General features: G+C 40.4%; 1 protein-coding gene across 2 annotated transcripts in view; it reads right to left on the reverse strand.

The window, feature by feature from the left end:
• The window catches only part of creb3l1 (cAMP responsive element binding protein 3-like 1), a 24,426-nt gene extending 18,172 nt beyond the window's left edge, over nt 1-6,254 (reverse strand). For both annotated transcript variants that reach the window (XM_035677799.1, XM_035677798.1), the window contains exons 1-2: nt 6,130-6,254; nt 4,559-4,645 (exon numbers count right to left, since the gene is read on the reverse strand). In XM_035677799.1, coding sequence (XP_035533692.1) covers nt 4,559-4,645; nt 6,130-6,241 — 199 coding nt within the window. In that variant the 5' untranslated portion in view covers nt 6,242-6,254. The remainder of the gene's footprint in view (nt 1-4,558; nt 4,646-6,129) is intronic.
• Between the last annotated feature and the right edge of the window lie 17,698 nt (nt 6,255-23,952).

The following is a 23,952-nucleotide window of genomic DNA, read 5'->3' on the forward strand; positions in this document are numbered from 1 at the left end:
TGTATAATCACCTGACAATTAGAATTGTTGTGTCTTCATTACCTTTGAACGACCCGTTTTTAACTGCAGAGAGACTCCTCTTCTACAGAGTCCGCCATGTTTCTACAGTAGCTAAGACCTAACTAACCAACCACTGTGGTAGTTTCTCCTACACACTTTGAACAAGAGGGTGAGACAAGGGTAATGGAATCAGCAACTACACCACTACAGCAGATGGCGCTGATGATCCCTATTTAATCAAAATGATCTAAAAAATTTGAACCTCAGCCCGAGGACATTTTCTAAATAATGGGACAGTGAAGTGAAGTGAGATGCAGTCCACATACCCCACAATTCAAATTCAAATGTAACAATATACTGATTAAAACTTTATCAAACACTACAGGATGGGCTTTAAGCATCTTTTTAGACATATTGTTTTGTATTTCTGTAGTGTTGTCCAGTGTAAGCTAAATGTAAAAGATGCTGTTGATGAAGGTAATACAGTAAAAAACCTGATCCTCTCCCTTCCCACTTTATGGAATCTCTGGATGCTGTTAATAAAAGAAAGTCTGCCTGTGTTGCTAGTAAACCCCAGTAAGAGATCCTATCATAGGGCAATGATTAATGACCAGAGGCTCCTGGCAGTCATCACAGGGGGGTTTTAACGGAGGAGAGGTGGTGACTGTGCTTGATCTCAGTGGGACAGCAGGAGTATTAAAACAATAGATGGAGCAGCGCAGTAGGAGCTGCAGTAAAACACACAGCTTCTCTTTGAGTGTGAATAAGACCAACTAAGACCACAGGGTGAGAGAGAGAAAGGGAGAGGATGAGGGAGGAAAACAAAGACAGATTAAACCCAGTAGTATCAATTTTAAAAACAAACATAATCACTGGAGGATTACCAACCAGGAAGAGCGATAAACTGGCTCCGGGCCCCAGATTTCCATGGGCCCCAAAAGCCCCAGGTTCACTGTGTGTCTGGTGCCTTTTCCGTATTTTGATTACTTGCAAATTTGTTTTGGAATTTACATCACCAAAGTACAATATCAACTAGATTAAGCTTTATTATGTCATATTGTGGTGCAGGCACTGTGTCAAAATCTAATTCGAACAACTTTATTATAGTAGTAGATTATATAATCAAACTACTACAAACTGTAAACCTGGGAAGAGGTAGTATTCCAGTACACAAGTATTGGTTGGTGTCTGGGTTTCAGCACTGTATCCCAGCAGGTACATTTTTGCCCCAGTGGGCACCCAAACTGTTCATGTCCATGAGTGGACAGATCGAACAGTTTGAGTTCATTTTATATTATTGTAAGAGTATTAAAAAAAACATGAATTATTATTTTTTGCCATCGCTACAAACTTAGTATGATGCTTTCAACAGGGCTTAGCCCAAAAGAGATTTGAGACTTTATAATGTGGCTTATACTGAGATGCAGAGGCCAAAGTAGCAGATTTTGCTCTTTGCTCTCTTATCTGGCAGTTTCTTGTAAAAACATTTAGTGATCGCTGTCAAAGCCACCAAATTGGTTCTGCAACTGATATGTGACTGGAGCATCCCTTGCTTAACATACTATCTTATAATTGTGATTGGGCAGAACTTTAAATTGCTCTCTATGTTGTTGTCCAAGAGAACAAACCATGATCTATAAATTCCTTCATTCAGAACAAACCTTTCCGAAAGGTCAACAACTTCTGACGTCCCTAGGTGGTTAATTAACCTGACTTATCAAGACAAAATAGCAGCTGCTCCTCGTGCGCTGCTCTCAGTGGCAGCCGAGAGGGCCTGTAGAAAGGTATTCATGTGTAACTCTTGCCAGAACCTTCTGCCTTTCCCGCATATGTAAGCATATATCGTACATGTACTGAAACAAAGTTGCCTTCTCCAGACCTTATTAACGGTGCAACGGTTGTCCAACGCTGAAATGCCGTTATTACGGTGACACTCTATGACAGGATCATCTCTTCAGCTGCAGCAGTCTTGTCAAAATACTTCTCGTGCCAAAATGGCAGCTAACAGTCAGGCTGTGTGACAACATATTTTTCAGAGGAAATGGGAACAAAGCGAAGCGCTAAATCTGGAAATGAAAACTATGTTGCAAATGTTCCACAAGTGGCTTAATCAGACGTTCAATTCTCCCTCTCCAAATCAGAGTGCAGAGCAGCATTTAACGGGGGGGGGGGGCATCAAGTGCAGAAGATCGCCTCAGTGTTATAAATTATGTCAAGGAACAGTGCTGTTAACCACAAACAACATGTTGAAATGGCACCATGCAAACAAACAGACTTTCCTTTACTGACGCTGCATGCAGTAAAACCCTCATCTGATTGCTAAGAAGACATGCTGGAAAACAGAAGGTTGCACCATTCTGTAGAGTTGGCTTGGCACTACCACAAAGATACCTGAATTGAGTCAGTACATATACTATTTCTATTTAAAGCTTTGCTATATATCACCTCCCTCTAATGTGAAATAAACGTAGCTCATAAACTGCATGTTGTGCAAATATATATAAATATAATGATCCATTTGTGCAGTGGATACACTAAAGTACAGATGTAAAATTGGTGGAAAGTAAGTATCCCAAAGTTTATAGTCAGGATTTATGGAGCGGATTCAGGTTGTAAAATGCATTTTGGATAAAGTTCAATATCAAATAGGCTGGAATGGATTCAAATACATATGATATATAGGTTTCTGTGCGTGTGTGTATGTGTGTGTGTGTTCTATATGTGAGCGTGAGATGACAGTTATGCAACTACAGACTGAAGCAATGAATGAGGAAATAAATAAACTCATCATGAAAGCAAAGCTGTCTAAATGTTTTGTTTTATTCAGTAACATATTATGTTGATGGTGAGTGCTTTAATATGTCCTTTTAGTTTTTATAAGATCCAGTTTGCTCTGGCATCAGTGTACATTTCCAACCTAACTACAGCATACACGGTAGGTTTGGACCGATTGGAGTGTTTCTAACTCTACATAACACTGATTCATTCAGTCTGATGTTTTTTTATTCTCTCAAAAGGGTAAAATATGATATAAATAAATATTATAGTTCACAGTGAACCGAAAACAATACACAAGCCAGATGGTTGTTTTTTAATGTGAGCTAGACCCTTTTTTTTTTTTTTGCTCAATGTGGTATTTTGGCAATACAGGTAATCTGATATTCATCGATGGATTTAATTGGATTAAGGGAGAGAGTGAAGAGGAGAAAGATAGAAAACAGGAGAGTTAGAGAGAGACAGCAATATACAGACAGGAAGAAAAGAGAGAGTGAGCAAGAGAGAGAGAGATAACCTAACAGAAGAGAGAAAGAGAGTTTCCGCTGGCTTCGGCTAAAGCTGCAGACTCAAAACCATATGCTTGTCATAGCGCTGTGTGTGTGCGTCTGTGTGTGTGTGCTAGGTGGGCAGGGCTTAGCTGGAGGAAAACTGCTCAGACTGGGATCCTGCTGCTCAGACAGCAGGATCCCCGGGACAAACGGAGAGCAGACAGACAGAGTGAGGATGACAGGTACAGACGGAGACCGAGGAAGACGGGCGGAGACATGGTCGAGAAGGAGACAGTAGGAGATAATGAGGAAGGTTAGTCACAAAGGGAGAGGAAGACAGCAGGATGTGAACATGTGAACACAGTATTTTTATATTACACTGGAGCACACACTTGCTCCTACAGGCACCTCTTATATACGACAACATCAGTCCCAGAGGAACGCCGGTGCCCCGCCTACCATTTGAATAAGGCTTGCAAACAAACTGACTGGCCTATCTTGCTGTCAATCAACATATCAATAATCCTTGTAAGCAAGATGAGCTATCACTCTTGCTAGTAACCACTCTTTATGTGTTACTGTAATGATCCAAGTGTCCCATTCTACTTAACAGTGAATTGACCCTTCCCGCCCCTTTTCTGCTCCGTGGTTCAGTTGAGCAATCTGAACCTAAGTACTCCTTTCCTGTACTTAGATATGCTATGTTCTATTTTGAAGACGGTTAAAAGAGTCAAGTTAAAAGCTCGCTAACTAGCTAGCTAATTTATATTAATCATAAGTAAGCTTGATTTAAAATATGACTATATATGAATATTTGTCGCTTTTATCTTTTAACCAATCTTTACAATTTGGTAGACGAGCCTAGCATGTAGCATATCTAAGTACAGGAAAGAAGTTGACCGAGGCTATTCACGTTAAATAAATCTTCATTTTCAAACAGTCCCACATCCCTATCTGAAACGAAAAAGAGACTTTGAATGGCTGACAATCAAAAAAAGGTTTTGGGCCTGGGACTGAGAAGGCAAATCATCACACACATTATATAACAGACAGTAGATTCAGCCTGTCAGAGCTCATACTATTTGACAGACAGCAGACAGGGTCAGACTGCGTGTCAAATATAATCTTGAGCAAAACTAGATAACCCGGGCTCAGCCAGTGTGATAAAGAACCAGACTAAACTTCAGCAGCAGAGTTTTGGTTGGCTGTACATTTTTCCAGGAAGCACAAACTGAGATAACGAAAGACAAGATTTAGTCTTTAGAAGCCTTATAATGAAAAGGATGACCTACCAGACTCTTGGTCCATTTTGATTGACAGGGCTGGGCTCTGGGGGGCGGAGTCTTCACTCAAAGAGTAGCTGTGCTCTGCTTGAATATCTGTGAGATTCAAAAAGCCCTTTTCAGGCACGGAAAGTGTAACATTGCTCTCATCGTCAACCTGTTAAAGTGATCACCGACAACAACGGTGAGTGATGATGTGCAGTTGGCAATGGGAAGTGAAAACAGCCTATAAAGAGGGAGTGCTAGCCTGATTTACACTGCGAGAGGGGATTTGTTTGCCTCTTTTAATCCATACCATGAGGGGGAAAAAAATTATTATTATAAAAAGAATTATCTGAACTTAAAATCACCTCATTAACTGTGTTTTTCTGTTCATTAAACCAATTTTATTTTCTTTGTGTGTAAGATATGATAATTGATGGATGAATGTATTGCAGTGCTCTTGCTTAGGCTGAGCAAGACATGCATTTAAGCACTCTCTATGTGTATTTTAGCCTGTGCTGCTCTTGCCTTTGCAATCATTTCAGTGTGTTCAAAGTGTTACAGAAATGTAACTAGGTCCAACCTAATAAGATCGCCGTTGTGACTGTGACAGTGACTTTGGCGCTTACATAGACCTGATACTGACATGTTTAATGGCCTTCACATTTATGTAACGAGGAGCATGTCGAAAAGGGGCGGGACATTTATGTTTTACACGCTGAAAATGTTGATTTATTATCTCCTAAAACATAAAAGTCCAATCACTTCATGAAAGTCTGAGTGACCATGGCAACGCCTGACAGGGACACTGATTTGTGTGCAGCAAGTTGGGACCAATCCTTCAGCTCTGGCATTTTCCCTTGTGCCTTGTGGTAACTCAGCCAGCTGTAGCCTAATCCGACAACTCGGTGCTTTCTCTTTAACATTCCCAGCACCTGCTAGGTAGAGTCTTGTGTGTTTCCTTCTGGTTTAAAGGAAGGAGTTTTGGAAGTTGCATACTTTGGCAACAGACGCTGGATTTCATTTGGTGGAACTTGACCTCTCTGGGGAGGACTGAGCCAGGGTTGATGTCAGTGGTTGGGAAGTTACAACCTGATACGGTTGGTGTCCCTGCAGAGTTTTGTGCTCTCGAATCAAACCAAATAATGGGATTGGGGTCTTTTCTTCTGAGACATTAGCTGAGGAGTGGAGCAACTGGCTGCTGTACTGCTGGACCATATCCGAGTAAATGAGAAGGTCATCGAAATGTCACTATTAGCTGCAGAGAGGAAAACTTTGGTATTCTTGGGCCGAAAAGACTTTCAAGGCAAACATATTGAAGACAGTGGTTGGGCACTGTGAAAGGGTTCCACCAACCAACTTTGGTTAACTACTGTAATATTTTAATCGCTACACTGGAAATAACTGGGAAAAGAAATGTTATTGGAAGGAACGACCACTGTGATCTAACTCCGGGTGCATTCATATTGACTGCATATATTCATTTTTTGTCCAATACTTAAAGAGTGTTCTTTTATTTTAGTACTGTGCGGAGCTGTGAAGAAAGTACCATGTGTATTCTTTTCATGATAATTCATTATAATAGAAGAGGAGCTGACCTGGGCTGCTGTCTATGTCCATACAAAGTGAAGGTCTGTCTGCCAGAAGGGGTCGCTCTAATAGATGGTCATCAAAGAAACTGCTGAATAATTCGCTGCTGAAGTCGTCCATCTGGTCACCTGAGAAAGGCTGGAAACATGACGAAAAACATGGAGACAGAAAGAGTTATTTTATTTAGTAAAATAATGAAAAAAAATCAACTCGAGTCACAAATTTGATAACTTTAGGCTTGACATCATAAAATTTAAAAATAACTGCAACTTGACTGGAACTTTAAAACCAATGACTCTTGACTTCACTTGGACTTTTGACTTGAAAATACTTGATACCTTCCCCAAAACCCAAAGATTAAAAAGTATGTTATATAAAAAGTGTGCAAAGAATCAACTCTTTTCCCCTTGAATTCATTCCTAGCAAGACAACAACAGCATCCAATTAAGTTGCAGGAGAGAACAATAAAAAACTAATGCTACCTTTCTGAGTGCCCATTCATTCGGTTGTAAAAATGGCATTATATTATATATTATCTGTGACTTGTTTAGGACTCAAAGTTTAGGACTTGGGACTTGAGTTCAAAGACGTGAGACTGGCTTGGTTCCATGTCTGCTTTTGGGTTTAGCTGGTAATACTTCACCTAGTCTGTGCAATACAGCATTATTGGAACAATTCACTGTCCGATGAAAACCATGTATCTGTTCATTTTAACATTTTCATATAAATTGAAGGATTACGTTTACTTTTGAGGGTACTTCTTAAACTAATTAAACCATTTAAAACCCATTGGAATATTTTTCTTAGCACATGACACAACCAGAAGACATGAGGCAACATGAAGCAATTTGATGCAACGTGGGTCAGTGTTATTCATGAATTGGTCTGTACTCCAGCTGTAAAGGCCCAGTGTGGGGGATTTAGTTGCATTTAGCAGTGAAATTGCAGATTGCAACCAGCTAAAACACGGCGGACAACACGCAGCATTTGTGGGTACAACAATCTATGAATGTGAGCAAAACGTTAAGGTTTCTGCAAGACTGATGACTTAAGATTCATTTTCTGTCTACTTGAAAACTACTTGTTTCAAACCTACAACAGAATCTCTCAGAGTCAGAGAACAGCCAACCCAGACTGTGCTGATGGCATAAAGAGTCAGTCACTGGGAAACAGCACTGATAGATTCATCCTCAGTCTGGATGAATGAGTCACTGAGCTGAGACTTGATGTTCTGGAAGCCTGGGACAGCATGGTGCTCTGATTTCACTGCTTTACACACACACAAACACACATACACACAATATGAGTCACCCTGGTCTTGAGCAAACATGCACAAAGCAGTACAAAGGCGCGCACACACACAGATGGATTTGTTGGAGCCAATCAAGTGCACTCAGTCAACTGTGCTTGGAGGCGTCTCTGTCACACAGATACAGCGTCAGAAATAACTTGATTTAATTAACAAGAAATACAAAAATTGATTTACATGTTTTATTCCTAGAAATTAGCTTAAGCTTTTCTCCAAAAACTGCCAAAAGTGTCATAGCAAATTAAATTGGGCCGGTAGCAACAATAAAGACACGACTGGGATAATAAATTCAGAGCTAACTTCAATATTTTTTATATCAACAGTGGAGGAATGAAAGGCTTGCTCGAAGAGACTGTCATCCAACTCTGTAGTTCCCCTCAGCTCTATGGAGCTTTATTAAAGGTCTGAAACATTTGAATGCATGGTTCTACTGTGATACCTAAAAAGTCAGCAGTTTGTGAGCACTACAGTTGTAGTCAGAGGTATGTACATAGTTAGCAAAGTTGAATTGTTTTGCATTTATTAGGGAATTTCTTTTCCTGATAAAGGCTGTCAGGTGGTACTGACTAAAAAAGGTGTGTGTTGGCTTTTATTTGCTTGGCTTCATTATACTTTTTTAATTATATGCACACATCAAAGTCATCACTGCAACTGAATGCACCGACTTTAAGTAACTTTCACACATGCGTTATCTCAGTGTGTGTGTCTGTATTTATGACTGCGTTTTAGGAGGTCAAGTGTGTCTGGTGAAACTCTGGGACACATGCAGCTGTGTAATAAAAGCATGTGGAGTAAGCACCCCCCCCCCCACACACACATATGGTGGGTAAAATAACAGAAGCACATGACACATAAAGAACTGCTGATGTTATGAAAGTTAACTGTGAACTTTGTTGAGTTTTCAACACCACAGTCAAACCCCATTTTTGATATTATTTAGGGTTGTCAGCCATAGCCATTCAATCTATTTGCATTCTGTAATGACATCTCTAAGTAATAGGTTTCATTGTGAGAGTGGAATCCGTCATTCCCCCGCTGAATTCCAATTACCTCCCTGCACACAAGTGACTAACAGGCAATGAGGCATGTGTGCAATCTCACTGATAACAGACTCTCCTAACATCGTACCTGTTCACTAAATCTATTCTCCTAATCCTAATCTATTTATCAAATCAGAACACCTAATAGTATGACATATAAACGTAATAATAATATTTGTAATGATACCTTTCTCTGACCCAGTCACTGTATCTTTGTGTCCCAGGTTCTATTTGTCTTCTTTTCTAGTGCTGTATGCCGGATAACGAGACATCCATAGTTTCAAGGCGGTGTCTGTATTTTGTTATTCTGTTGTGTTCGGAACGTTTCTAGGCATCAACCTTTGGGCGGCACGCAAAGGTCAGGACTGTCGCCTGTCTGTGTCATGGATGCGTAACAAGCTGCAAGTCTGTATGTCACTGTCTGATTGACAGAGGGCAGACAGGATGATGCTGCGCTACAATCAGAAAATAACTTTTTATTTCTCTGATTCAAAGCTTTGTTCTCGCTAGTGCCGCTTCTTCTCCTCATTCACTCTCTATGTGGCTCAGCTTAGCCTGCTCGGGCTGTGGAGGAGAGGCCAACTTTGAATGGTGCGTTTACAAACAGCAAAGAATAAATCCTGCATAGTATACCTTTAAGGTAAAATAGTTGCATAATGTTGCTTTAAATGTCATTTAACCCCCTGGTGCCTGCAGGCCCCTGTGGACACCTGTGACTTACAGCGTGGCTCTGGATGGGAGATTACACAACTACAGGGGATTTAAATTTTTGCTACAAATTGAGAAAGAACACAATCAAAGAACCATATTAATATTTGAAGATAATCTCAAGGCTCAGCTGAGCTCAAGAAAAGGTAAACCAACCACTGTGAACTACTCATATTAGTATATTATTATTATTCATAAACAGACGCACCCACATAAAGGAATAGTAACACTGACAGAGCGGCATTGTTTTCCTGCTGCATTAAATGTTGGAATAATATCCCTTTAAATAACCCTGGCGCTGCCCTTTAACTCTGCCCAATTGGGGAATATAGGTCACATTTAAACTGGGCTACTCAAAAACAAACAGTGGAAAGTTTCCCATATGGAGAAATGTGGGTGAAGTGGGTTCGAGGCTGGGAGAGGTGCAGGGAGGGAGACGGAGCAGACGAAGGTCCATAATTGACACAATTTAGTGTGACCTAAAATTAGCTCCAGTAGCTGCATTAGACCAACAGTGTTAGCCTTCTGTTGCTCTCTGCTAGCAGTGCTGGCATTTTACTATATACTATTTACCTCTTGGAGTTCCAGCGGTGGCCCTTTAATTTATATTTAGCTACATTTGCAGTACTTAGTTTTTCTGTTTAGCTCCAGTAGTTGCAGCACAGTAGGGACCCTCGTGCTATCCACCTGCTCCCCTCCAACACGCCTGTGATACATGTACTCTCCACTACTACTAGCACAGCCCTGTTTGAGGCTAATCTTCCTATTATTCATCACCTGGCATGATGATGATGTACCCATGGCAGTGCTTTTCCTACACCTGACCTTATACCTGTTTGTTTTGGAATCTCTCATAATTCTCTTTTTGTGTATTAAACAGATGAGTTCCAAACATTCATTAATACGGCAGTGACAGCGTCCTCCTCTGCAGTCACATGTATAGTCTGTGCAATAATGAGGTTGCAAATATAAATTGTTTTCTTTATGTCATATTGAAAACTTAAGAGACAAACTTCCTAAAAATACATACATACAAAAATAACACTGTTTATTAATAAGAAAATATGTTAATGTTCATTGAGTACTTCGTACACAAATGATGAATGACTGATTTTAAAAAATAAAATAAAAAATATATCTGAGGCATTTTATGCCTTTATTCAAAAGTTTGACGGTCAAAAACTTCAGATTCAAACTGGGGTTATTGCAATTCATGATTGTTGTCTTAACCCTTAAGCCAGGAGGGAGCTACGGAATCGATTTAACCCATAAAAAGCTATTACGGCTATAAAAAAAGCACAATATTATAAGATAGATTAACATTATTAACAGAAAATTAATTTGGATTGCATGAAATCACACCATCCAATTGTTGCTGTGGCGGCTGCGGTGTTCATTCATCAGGCAGACTGAATGCAGATAATATGTTAGCCTATCATTTTGTCCTAGCAATGGTTTGGTCAGAGACAATCAGTGGACCATTTTCCATATTTGAATTGCTGATGCTGACCTGCATCACACCTAAACCACCTGACATCCATCAGTGGCGAATGTTATAGTTCATCTTATTGTCTAATGTGTGCCTTTTTTTTTCTCGATTATTTGTCTTGTAAAACACTCTATAGCGCAGCTTTGAAATGGAGCTAAATATACAGTGGATGCTGTCATTGTTGTTAGGACGGGAGTTTAATGAGCCCAGAGTGGTTCAGTGCTAGACGGCTGATGCTGGAACAGCTGCCGTCAGTGTGAACAGAGCAACAGAGGTCTGGACCTTTCATTACCTGAACCCTCTCTGCTGGGAAAAGAATCACATTAGGGAGGAAAACAGTGTTAAAAAGCAGTTGACAGTTTTCATAGCTTATTTCAGTGGTGGTGTGTCATTAGGGGGGATGGGGCTGAGATGTAAACCACACAGGGAAAAGAGCTGGGAAAGGCAGACACAAGGAGTAATTACAAAAGCAGAGAGTGACTCTGTTATGCCTGTAATTAACAATGTTGAGTCTCAACATATCTCTCTCCTCTCCTTTCATTTGGATGCCTTACTGGTTCAGGTGAAATAGGCAGAAAAAGATCAAATCACCGATGCTGGTCTGCATGTGGAGTTTGGTGCCATGAAGATAATCAGAATCGGAGCCTCCTGCGCCTTAACAACGATACAGCAAAGCAATCACGTGCACAACAGAAATAATATTTACCCTCACTGATACAGTGATGAAGGAAAGCACAGGGGACAAACTGCATGGAGCACCAGGCCAAAGATTTCATGTCATTATGGCAAGAGCGCTGCAGTGGAAACCATCGTAAACTCTTCAGAACATCATGTGCAAGAGATTACGCTGAAAAAAATGTTAATGTGTGAGAGAAAGGAACCAAATCATGTTGACATCAAAAAACACGCATTTTCTGCAGATTTATGCTGCAATAAACAAACAGCGATTGTCCTGATTTACTAGGGCTGCGGCGCTTTGTGAATTCGCTGCGGTAACCACACACAGGCCTACACGGTACGATGCACATAATGCGGAACCAAAGCGCGGGGAAGCTTTTCGCCGTGCTCCACATGTTAGCAACATGTGCTGAGGTTAGCAAAACACTGTTGAAATTTTTCACAGCATGAAATATTTGGGTAAACCCAGGTGTTACCAATGATACTAATTAAGGTCCTGTTCCATTTAGTGTAGCAGAGCCTCTCCAGTGAGCCAGCATGCACAATAGCAGCAACGTGACCCTGTTTGACTCCTGTGTGCCGTTACACCACTATGCATTTCTGTTCCTATAGATGTCCCATTTTTGTACATACCTAGCTGGCAATGTAGACGGTAGGTCCAAACCTTGCAGGAATCAGGACCAAGCGGCCCCCCATTTCATATAAACTTCATTCATATAAATCCAATTCATAACTGGTTCTGATACCGAATCCTGTTCAAGAAGTAAAATGCCATCCAGTGATGAGATATGTTTCCCTGTTTTCAAGAATTTTCTATATTAAAATCAATAACAGTTACACTTAAAGGAGACTTCAACTCACTGAAAGTTTTGTTTCCTAAAAGCAAACATATCATTATCTTACAGTATGGATTGGGAAATCAAAGTAGAGCTGCAACAATTACTCAATTCATCTACTGACAGAAAATTAGCCTGCTGATTATCGATTAAACCTCCTTTTCAAGCAGAAACAGCAAAACTTTGCTGGTTCCAGCGTCTGAAATGTCAAAAGGATCTGATGCTTTTCTTTGTCATACATGATCGGTTTTCGCCTGTTGGTCGGACAAAACAAGATATCGTGGGCTGTGGGAAATTATATATGCATTTTTAACAATTGTATAGACAAAACAATTCAAACTTAAAATGACCATTAGCTACATTCAATCATCTGAAATGTTACAGAATGTAGTGGAAAATAATGACTTCTAAATGATTTGTGATTTTTATTAGAATTCTTTCTTGTTAGTCTTGTGTATATTTGTATATTAATATAGTTATGTACCGTTTATGTTTTTTGAAAATCTAATAAAGGAAGTGCGTTAAAACGTACAAAAACTCTGGTATAATCTTGAATTCTTGAAATAATCTCACTCCATTGGCAGACTTTTTAACTGGCTTTATATAAGACAGTAAATGTCAATAAAAGACTACAGGACTGGTTAAGATGTAGATTTTTTTTTTTTTGCAGTGTAAAATAAAATTGCAGTTGTGAGAGACCTGAAAACATCATGTCATTATGCTATAACCCTGGCTGCCACAGATAAGAAAATGGCAATGTTCTCTACTGTATTTGGCTTCATGTGGTGATGTGTGGCTGCAGTGGGTTGGCTGTGTTTGGCTTCACTTGAACAACCTTTGAGAGTGAGAGAGGAGGGAGCTGAGGTTACTGTGTGTGTGTGTGTGTGTGTGTGTGTGTGTGATGAGACTGAAGTGCTATAGTGCTCAGTAAAACAGTAGAAGAGTAGTTTTCCTCCACATACAGTCACACTCACACACACACACAAACGGACGCTGCTGCATGCCTGCTCACATTCCATCTGGCAGCTCGGCGGCCAATCGGCGATGGGCATGCAAATGAGATGGGTGTGTCTCTTTAAAGCTGGAGTACAGGGTCTGAAGGGAGAGTAGAATAGAGTAGAGTAGAATAGAATATGGACGGAGAATAAAGTGGAAGAAAGAGAAGAGATGGAACAGAATAGAAGTGTAGAGAGAAAAATATACTATAGACAGAGGACAGAAAGTGTGTGTTTATCAGTGAAAGACTGTGTGGTCCAAATATCTACTTTTTTGTTGTTGTTGTTACAAATGTAGAGTAGAACAGAGGAGGAAACACAGTGACCAACTCACACTTACTGCTGTGTCCCTGCTTGACCTGCCTCTCTTATTTTCACTGTCGATGAATCTTCTCGACTAATCGCCGAATGAAAACACTCGCTGAGTGAAACAGCAGACTTTGACAGTCTTGCAAAATTGCGATTTCACTGCGGTCAAACTGCATGTTTTGTCTGTCCAACGATCCAAACCCCAAAGATATTCAATTAGCGATGATATAAAAACAGAGGAAAGCAGGGAAATCCTCACATGTGAGAAGCTGGACCCAGAGAACGTTTGCTGTTTCTGTGCGACAGAGGACAGTGACGATTAATTGATTATGATTAACTCTGGCAGACGGCTAATGAAATGTCAACGTAGTGTGTTGCGGTTACTATGGTTACCATGGCATTTGCCCCTGCATTTGTCTGGCATGACTTTTACACGTATTAAATGTCAGTTCGGGCCTGTGTTTATCAAACAGGTCAGAGTAGGAAATCAGTCCCTTTCCCTTCTTTTACGCCCTTCTAATGTTCTGACCACAGATAAGTTGATTAATTGACAATAATCTGCAACTATATTGATAGGTGATTATTCATTTAAGGAACTGGTACCCAACCTTTTTTCCAGACATACTGCCACAGTCCTGTCAGATGAACTCAACACCACCAATGATGTTCTAAACGTGTTCATTGATTTTAAACTGGATGTTATTGAACAGCATTGATCATATGAAAGGGGGATATTACAGTATTTATGTCATACAGTTGAACTGGGAGCATTACGGTTTGTTTAACTTTGCAGTCAAACTACTTGTGTCACAAGCTGGATGTTTCCACCTTTTATCTATTTTAAGATGATTTCATTCAAACGAAAAGGTTTATAGACAATTTGCCATTACTTTTTGCTATTCTGACCATTTATCCTTTACTTTAGCTAAAAGTTTAGACTTCCCTGCTTGCTATTGCGTGCACTCTCGCAGAACTACCATCTGGGGTACACGTTCCCCCTGGTTGGAAATAACTGGTTTAAGAAATTTACAGCAAAAATGCCAGAATTTGCTGCTTTTTTGTATTTTGTAAGTAAACTGAATATTATTAGGATGTGGAAGGTTGGTGGAGCGTAACCATTCATTTGAGGACATAACCTTTGGCTCTGGGAAATTCCAACAGACATTTTTCACAATTTTCTTACAGAGCTAACAAATAAAAGATGAATGGTAATAATCGATAGCTGCTGCTTACTCAGTTTCTCCTCCAGGATTTAGCAGAGCTGCATGCAGAGCTGTTCTCACCAATTAGGAGTTTCCAGTAGGTGGTAGATGATGTTATCTATGCATGGGCCTTGATATTGTGGTAAAAACGTTCCAGTGCGTATGATGCACAGAGGCAGCTGGACCATTACAACAGTGGTGGTAATCATCATTTTTTATGCATAAATAAAAGAGAAGGAAATAAAATGGTGTTAGTGAAGTCAATGAGATCTTCCTTACTTTACGCTCTGCATGTAGAAACGGTTTGTCTGGAGCTTTAGAAACTAGAAAAGAGGGATAGGAGGTTAATTCTGAGGGAAATAATTGCAGCCGTTGATGATGATTGTCAATTTACTTTGTTTTTTATTAAGCTATTATTTCCATCAGCTCTGTAAAGCCCACTCATGTTCCTTATCTCCACTGAGTCTTTCCTACTGGTTATCAACAGGGCACACAGTGTACTGGAGGAGGTAAACAAAATACAGAGCAGGAAGTGTGTAAATCCGTGCTCTACTGCACCACAGAGCACACCTTATTAAAAACCAGGGTGTCCATTCAGTGAGTCCAACAAAGACATTATCAGAGACTGGCAATGGTCTTCATTCCCCTAAATTTAGTCTAAAGAAAAAGCACATTTTAGACAAAATTCCACATATAATTGCACTGTCTGAATGGGCAAAATGAACATGTGCCAGATTCATACAGACATTTTCTCTATTCTTCTCTTCTCCCAACATTAAAACCACTGTAATCTGTATTTCTATGTCAAAAAAGGATGAAATGACTATGTATAATATGAAAAAGCAATTCGTCGCGACGAGCCAACGCTGAGTCAGCAGTTTCTCTCAGTTCTTTGGGCTTTCTTTCAGCTCCTTTTATTTGGTTTTATGCTCGACAACTTTACTGTTTGGGTCACTCTCAGCTCTCTCTCGTTGCCTTTTCTCGGCAGAAGGCAGTTTTCCCACACTACTTGACCAGGACCAGACCAACAAAGTTAGAAACTAGCCATATAAAATCTCCCAAATCTACTGCATATGCATAGAGTAAGCGTCCTAGAGACTCCTGCCAGCCGAGCGCGGCCGAGGCGCTAACTTCCAGTTTCTGAATGTTATTGGACGGAATAGATCAATTTCGGATCGTGAAACAAGTTACTCGTCACAATGTAAGCTTATGGGAAAAAGTCGTCTGGGGCTGATGTGCATCACATGATGGACGCCATTGCTGTCATTACATGGTTTGATCACTTTGTCAAATTGGCCTCAAAGCCCGGCACTCTTTCTGGGGGCTTGGTGGAGACCAAAACCGTGCTAAAAGTAGAGTAAATACTGGAGTTGCAATAATCGGGTAGCCGGACACAACTCCAAATGAATTAACGTAGCTCTGTATCTACATCAATATTGCGTTTACAACTTGTTTCCCCTGCCCCCGCATGGATGACAAATTCAGATTTAAACTGGAAAGATAGTGTACATGCAACTGCAGTGAACACTTCATACAGGAATTCACTGATGACACCATTATGACACTGACTTTTCCTTAGTTCCCAGAGTTCTCAGGGACACATGGAGGTCTCTGGCGCTGTGGTTCATCATCAGCACCTCCATACAATGAAACTGCAGACACTAGATTAAAAAGAGATCAAAACTAACGCTGTAGAAGCGTGCTATCCTGCTGCTAATCATCCATCCTTTCCCATGTCCTCAGTGGTACAGCCCAGCCTAGTGTCTTCACAGCAGAGTGGACTACTTTATTTAGAACAGGGACGGGGGGGTTTTAAACCACAAGCAGACTGCTCGGCTGACTCACTGACTAGAATAGAGGTCTGCTTTAAAAAACCTGCACCGTTTAAAGAAAGAAAAAAAAAAAAAGAGGGACCAGGGTGGAAAAAGAGACAGCTAGTGATGGAACAGAAATAAAGAAAGTGTGCCTCCTGCTAATACAGCCACTGACGTTGAGATGTTTATCATTAAACTCTCAGTGTGCGGCGGTGGAACGCTCCTCCGTCTGTCCGCCCTGGTTCTGAGAATCAGGAGTGCAAAGCTCGGTCAAGCATGGCGTGCACAGAGGGCACGGCTGTGTACTTCTGGCATTTAGTTTGTAGCCTGAGGTGCACGGCACTCTTTCTCACTTTGCGGCGGTACACTTGGAAACAGGGTGGGATGAGGAGGAATACATTGTCATATATTAGGGGCAGGTACCAAAGCTCTCGTCACAACTAGATTCGACTACTGCTTAAACATGGGCGCAATTATTCGCCCAGAATGATGTTACATTGGATCATGAGGATCTGTAATTTTGTATTTTTTCTACTAAAATAAATGTTTCCTGTCTCGAGCAACACAACGATTATTGTATTGATAAACAGGCGTGACTCGGCTCTACCACATCCTGTTGTTCGCTACAGCCACGGGTCTTCCTCTACTGAAATTAAAGACGCACCGTCTCAGGTGCTGCCGGGGATGATGGATGCAGCCGTTGCCCCCGGTAACCTGTTGTTTTTGAATGAGAGTATGGAGAGTGGACTGGTGACGACAGGTGGTTGTTAAAGGTTGGTGGGGTGATGCAGAGAGGCTTAATTGTCCTCTGATTTCTTTATGTAACAGTGTGAACTGTGTGTGTGTACCCTGCTGCATCTCTAATATGTCACCTCAGGACACTTTTATCACAACACGAGAGAAGCTTGTGATGATCGGCAGCAGCTTCGAACTGGTTGAACAAGATTTAATCCAAGGTATCCGCCTTTTTTTATTTTGACATTGTATAACTGTATGGTATACACTTCATATCAACAAGAGTTAACTAAAAGTTAGACTTCATTTTGTAATAGGGTAAACAGGGTCAAATGAACCAGAGTTTCAATATTATTTAGGGCTGCAATTAACGATTACTTTCCTTATCAATAGACCTTTTTCACAGCAGCCATTTTGACATGTAATAGTAGGGAGAACACAGGTCTTACCCATGATACAAGTTAAGGCTCCCTTCCATTTAGCGTAGCAGAGCCTTAAGAGTGACTCAACATGCACAATAGCAGCATCCTGACTTTGATTGACCTGAATGGAACAGACACGCCTGTGTTTACCCTACTAATTCATGTCAAAATAGCTGCTGTGAAAAAGCAAAGTATGATTTTCTTTTTTTTGTTACACCAACAGTCCAGAAACCAAAGATATTCAGTTTTCTACCATAGAAGAGTTAAAAAAAACTTGTTTTTGCCATTTTTCCTTTAAAAATTAATTTAAGCAAAATAGTTGCAGATTCATTTTCTGTTAGCTGACGCATTAATTAATGTTTTAGTACCAAGCATACTTTAAATAAATAAACATTCATTATTTTAATATTATTATTTATTTTAAGTCAATTGTGAGTTAATTAGGAAAAATTCCCTCATTCTAATTAGGGTTTTATTATGACAAACACTCTAAAAGTTAATTGAAAACTAATGAAGACCCATATAGCCAATATACTGAACACTGTCAATTAATAGTGTGTGTGTGTGTGTGTGTGTGTGTCTGTGTGTGTGTGTACCCCCGCCCCCCCGCCCCGCCCCACACACACACACACACACACAGCACACACAACGACACAGGACCAAAGCAGCTGTGCACAAGCCAGATTCAGTTCAGGGCATGCCCAATCACACACTACCATCAACTGCACATTTAATAGTGCAGTGGTGCTGGCTGAGGACTACAACACCTGTCCCGCTGAACACACAACCCACACACACACACACACGGCACGACGACCACAAGCAACACAAGTTTAACCAGTAACCAATCTGATATTGGTTGTCACAATTAAACAGCACAGCAACAGTAGGCGTAGCGGCAGAGGGTGTACGAGCCGGATGTCAGTCAGGATCTACAACTTAGCACCGCCTCCTGGAGTCCGGGCTCGGGGGGAATCCAGGCAGCGATGGTGTTTTGTTTAAGGGACTGTTAATGGCAGACAGCTGACTCCAGCAGAAAGAAAACAACGCCAGGCAGGGCAGTTATAGCGTCATGAATTGTGTAGACTGTGGACCCACACAGTTGGACAGGAACTGCCCCACAGTTAGGTGAGGACACTCCTCGTGGGTTCTCCAGGCTCCAACAGGTTGCCCGCTTGCCGACGGAGTATGAGTTTCGTCTGCTGTTGAAGAACGGCTAAGATAGGATGCATTCAGGTGGTGTGCTGTGTGGTGGTGCAGGCTCACTGGACGGACGGTCAGTAGCTATCGGACTGTCTGGTTGATCGCTCATTAAAACGAAGCGGAGTTTGTGTTTCAACAGCTGCCGCGTGCTGGTGTAGTATCGCTGTTATTTACGCGGGGCCTGTAGGTGAGCGGTGGGTCGAGCTGAGGTCCCCTGGCCTGCTCGCTGTTTACTGAAAACTTGAAAAATAGGTGGGACAGTTCCAATGCCTCCTGCAGGCTGCGGCGGAGACCCTTCCCGGGATCCAGTCAGCTGATGTTGCGTGCGCTCAGCTCTCTCTGCCTCGTCTTCCGCGTGCGTCGTCTATCATCCCCTCGGCGTAAATGAATATTCGTGAAGCCCCGCCGCCCCGCCCGTGGGCAGAATAAGGAGCACGCCTAAACACAAATATGTGCTAATTAAAACTATAGCTAGCTTGTTAAAATTGATGCATCTTTATGGAGATCCCACTAGCTTACAGTGTTATAACGTGTAGTCTTCCCCCCCCCCCCCCGCGCCTGATTCGTCCCCGTTTGTTCAGTCTCTTTCTTGTCTTGTTAATGTCGTTCTTTTTTGTGTACGTAGTATTGTATTTTATGTGTCCTTTAAACAAAGAAAGCGATAAACTGTTCTCATGATCTGTAGCATCGGTAAATTGTCTTTATTATAAGAATTAAAGTATTTTTTATTTTTAAAAATGAAAATATAAGGCTTTTGACTTTTTGTCAAATCATATCTTTGTAACAACAATTAATGTACCATCACTTGTGGGAAGTAATTAAGTATACAGTTTTAAAGGTACTTTTTTTTTTTTTTACATTTTATGTACGTTTATGCTACCTCACATTTCAGGGGGAATTACTGTACTCATGCATTTATAGTTATTAGTGACTTTACAGATTTGTATACAAAACATGATGATGATTAACGATGAAAACTACAAGAGTAAAATGCTGCTTAAATTGTAGTACATAATAATACAATTATTAAATACAAGTAATAGTACAATACTGTGATTTGGCCAGACTTTCACACTAAAATTCATTTTATAAAACATAATCTTATGTAATAGGCTACTTCTTAACTTTTACATATTACTGAATGAAGGACTGTATGCATACAGCATACATTTTCACTGTTGTATTCTCATGTTAAGGATGCAGGTTATGGGATATAGGTATTTGACAAAACACAGAATAATATAAACAAACATTAAACCATGGAAACTCAACTTATTATGAAATATTATTCCAGTAACAGTTTTTGTGGTGTATGCTACAGTAGATTTGGATAATTATTGTTGCATTAAATGCCCTACCTTCCACCCAGGATACACTCACACAGCCGATTTAAGTTCGGCTGGTCTGATGTTATGTCAGCACTGCATCGGCGTGTACAGACAGCTCGCTCTCCTATTAGCTTGGGGGGACAAATTACACCTTTGTCATTCTTATCTTCTTATTAGTACAACAGGTTTAATGATATTGCTGATATACATTTTACCTGAGCAGAGGTCTCATCAGCCAGAATAAGTGAAAACACCTGCACGTCTGTTTAGAGCCCTTAAGAAGCACGTTTGGTTCATGTTTTTGTGCACATTAGCAGCTCACTGTTCCGGTTTCCTGAGACACTTTCATGGATCTGAGCTTTTCTTGCTATGACAAGTCCAAATGTCAATGTAAAGGTCTACCAGCAGGCACTGGAGATGTTATTAGTGCAGAGGATGTAATATTACTCCCTTTAGGTAAGTGGGAGTTATTTGTTAAAATTATTAAAACAGAATTAGATTGTTAAACATTAAAAAAAAAAAAAAGTTTTGGTGTTGAAGAATGTGTTTATGTGTAAAAGAAAACTAGAAAAAGACAGGTGACTGTCTGACACCCCAAGATACTGCCTGCAGCTACAACACACACACACTGCAAAGTGGGAAGGAAATAGATATTTCTCTCTCTTCCATGATTGCTCAGGCTCGCCCGTCTCATTCCTCCCCGCTCATTCTGCCCCAGATTGTTTCTCCTCTGAGAGACAGAGATAGAGAGATTGAAACCCAGAGGAGCGAGAGAAGCCCAGTTCATTGTGTAGCAGGTATCAGAGGTGCCTGTGTGTGTACTGCAGCTCTGACCTGTTATATAATCTGGGTATATTTCATGGAAAGAGCCATTTTGAATGGGGAATTTCCAAGTGTTATTTATTCACAGAAGGAAATATCTCAACAACTGGATAGCCTTGACATTTAGGCCAGACATTCATGGTGCTCAGGGGATGAATTATTTTGACTTTGGTGATATTCTGACTTTTTAGCCATCAGTAAGTCAATATTTTAACTTATTCAGTGAAATATTTCAACATCTACTAGGACTGGCACACAATCCAATACCTAATGATACATTTCACAATAAAATTTGGACCTGATGATGGTGCTAAATACCTACAAGATTCCTATCAAATGTCTATCAATCACATTGTGAGGATGGGGACCTCGTGGACATACTAGTTGGATTGGACTTTCAGTTCAGTGAATGTGTGTGGTTCTGAAAATGAACAAAACAAAATATCCTTAAACCCAGTTCTTTCAAATATATACATTTACAATTATAAATCTATTAAACAGCTTTCCATTTACTAAATATCTTAGATTAATTTCTGATGTGCTTTGTGTTTAATGCTAGAAAGCGTTAGCATACTAACACGCTAAACAAAGATAGTGAGAATAGTTACACTCCTAAACATCAGCATATTAGTATTGCCATTGTGAGCATGTTAGCATGCTAGAATTGAACTCAAGTAATGTTGTGCCCAAGTAGCTGCTAGCATGGTTGTAGATATAACTGATATGACAACATCTGAATACATTTCTCTTTTCTCTCACACAGTTTTTAAGATGGTAACATTTTTGCTCCCAATCAGAATTTTATGAGTTTATTTCAGGCCACAACGTATAAAGAGTAAGAGGATTGCAAGTGGAGTACAGCATGGCTCAATTCTGGGTCCTTCAGAAGTAATATTTTACACATGACTGGAACTAGGTCCAGACTGAAATACCTGATCCCCTTCACAAACCCACAGAGAGATGTTTGGAAACAAGGTTGCTTGATATTTTCATGCATTTACCCCTGACTGCATTGTTCATATCAAGGTTATTGCAGAGGATTTGGTAGAGGCTAGGAGACAGAAATCTGAACTACAATGATTACCATCAGGTATTGGTGTGTATTTTTTATGTCCCCATTCAAACAATAGTTACTAACCGTTATATAATGATCTCCTGTTACTCTACAACCTCTTTCAACCACACTTCTTCTAATTCCCTTCCTGCTTTTTCTTTTTTCAGCCTTTTCCTTATCGCCCATTCTTCCTCTCTCTGCTTCCACCCCTCCTCTTTCCTCTGTCTCCTTTCTCCTTCCAGATATCAGCTTACGGAGGTGTCCCATCCCAGGGGACAGGGTGTCACTATTTTTCTCACACACATTGGTGTTGTATAGCTGTGGTGACCTTCCACTAACTACAGTAATTCTCTCCTAAACCCTAACTAAGCCTAATTTAAAATTTAAAGGTACCCTATTTTGTTTTTGACCACTGGTGGCACTGTGGAGCAATTTGTTGATGAGACAACCCCTGTTTTGTTTGTATAATTTGTTTTAGAAGAAGGGGTGGCAAATGCAGATGGCAGTAATGTGCCAGTTAAAGAGGAGACAAAGAAGACCATAAGCCAATGTTAAATATTCAAAAGTTCTATAGAGCATAGGAAATGTATTCAACATGATGAGGAAACACAGTGCGAAGTGCTAAAGGGAAATTGTACTATGAAATCCAAAACTTATAAAATGTTATAATTAAAAAATGTATAATCCGAAACATTTCTCTCAAATGAAAATAGATTGTATATATTATTCATAGCCAGTATTTTCTTAAGCATCATCTTAAGTGTTTTCAATAGAACTGGGGACGTATTATTAAAGCACACTTGTGTCGTCAATATGAAATATTAAAGCTGCATACATTTTTCTTTTTTTGGCCACTTGGGGGCAGTGGAACAAGCTATAAACACATCATTGACATATTATCACCTAATACTAAAGTTGTTATGGAGAACATTTTAGCAAAGACATGGAGCAACATTAGCATTCATTCAGAGTTGTATTTCTGGGACTCCCTGGTAGCTCACCTGGTAGAGCTGGCAACCTATATACCAAAGATGAGTCCTTGGTGTAACTGTCCTCCCTTTTCCTGTCATTCTTCACCTAAGTTGTATTTCTGGGTACCTGGGAAAGGTAAATCAAATATTCAGTCTGCTTTTAGCCCTGTTTTGGTCTCCATATCTCCTCTTAGCTCTGTAGCTGCTAAATGCTCCATTGTGTTCAACTAGTCAGTGACTGTCTGCTGTTTGATCCTGGGCAGGTGTACAATGGGTTTATAAGAGCTTTTCCACTGAAAAGCCGCTGTCTGTTGCTTGGTACAACGTTCCACCCTACGCTCCATGGCTCTGAGGGGAACTGCTCTACTCTTGATGATATTGATTGCTAATAATTTTACTAAGTTTTTTCTGTGTTTTAGATTGTTGAATAGTGCTGGGAGCAGCCATTGGTTTGTATTCATATCACGTCAGCATGATTTAAACTGTGGTGGGATAAACAGAAACAAGCAGCTGTCTGCAAGGTAAGAGAAGCTCAGTTCAAAACTGCTAGGTACTCAGCGGGTCTAATCAGCAGTCAGCTTGTATGGAAAGTATGTTCACAGTCGAGGATGCGTAAGAGCAGGCTCCAAATAATACCTCAGTCAGGATTACATCAATACATTAGATAGATGCATTTATTTTAAATAAATCTGATGAGTACAAACAAAAAATCCGAAAGCTTGAGTTTTTGTCTGTTTCAATGCAACTGATAGCTCTCTGATTGGTTGGTCATGTGTTGATGCAGGCTATGACAGATTGCTCTCTGATTGGCTGCTGGTGTAATGATGCAAGTATGACTCATCCTCTATTCTGAGCCAAAGAGGTGAGTTGGGGTTTTGACCTTTCGTCTCCTTGGTGACCGCTGTGATGACATCAC

This window comes from Morone saxatilis, unplaced genomic scaffold (genome assembly GCF_004916995.1).
Source record: "Morone saxatilis isolate NCDOM2014 unplaced genomic scaffold, NCSU_SB_2.0 Contig6, whole genome shotgun sequence".
In the NCBI taxonomy this organism is placed as follows: Eukaryota; Metazoa; Chordata; class Actinopteri; family Moronidae; genus Morone; species Morone saxatilis.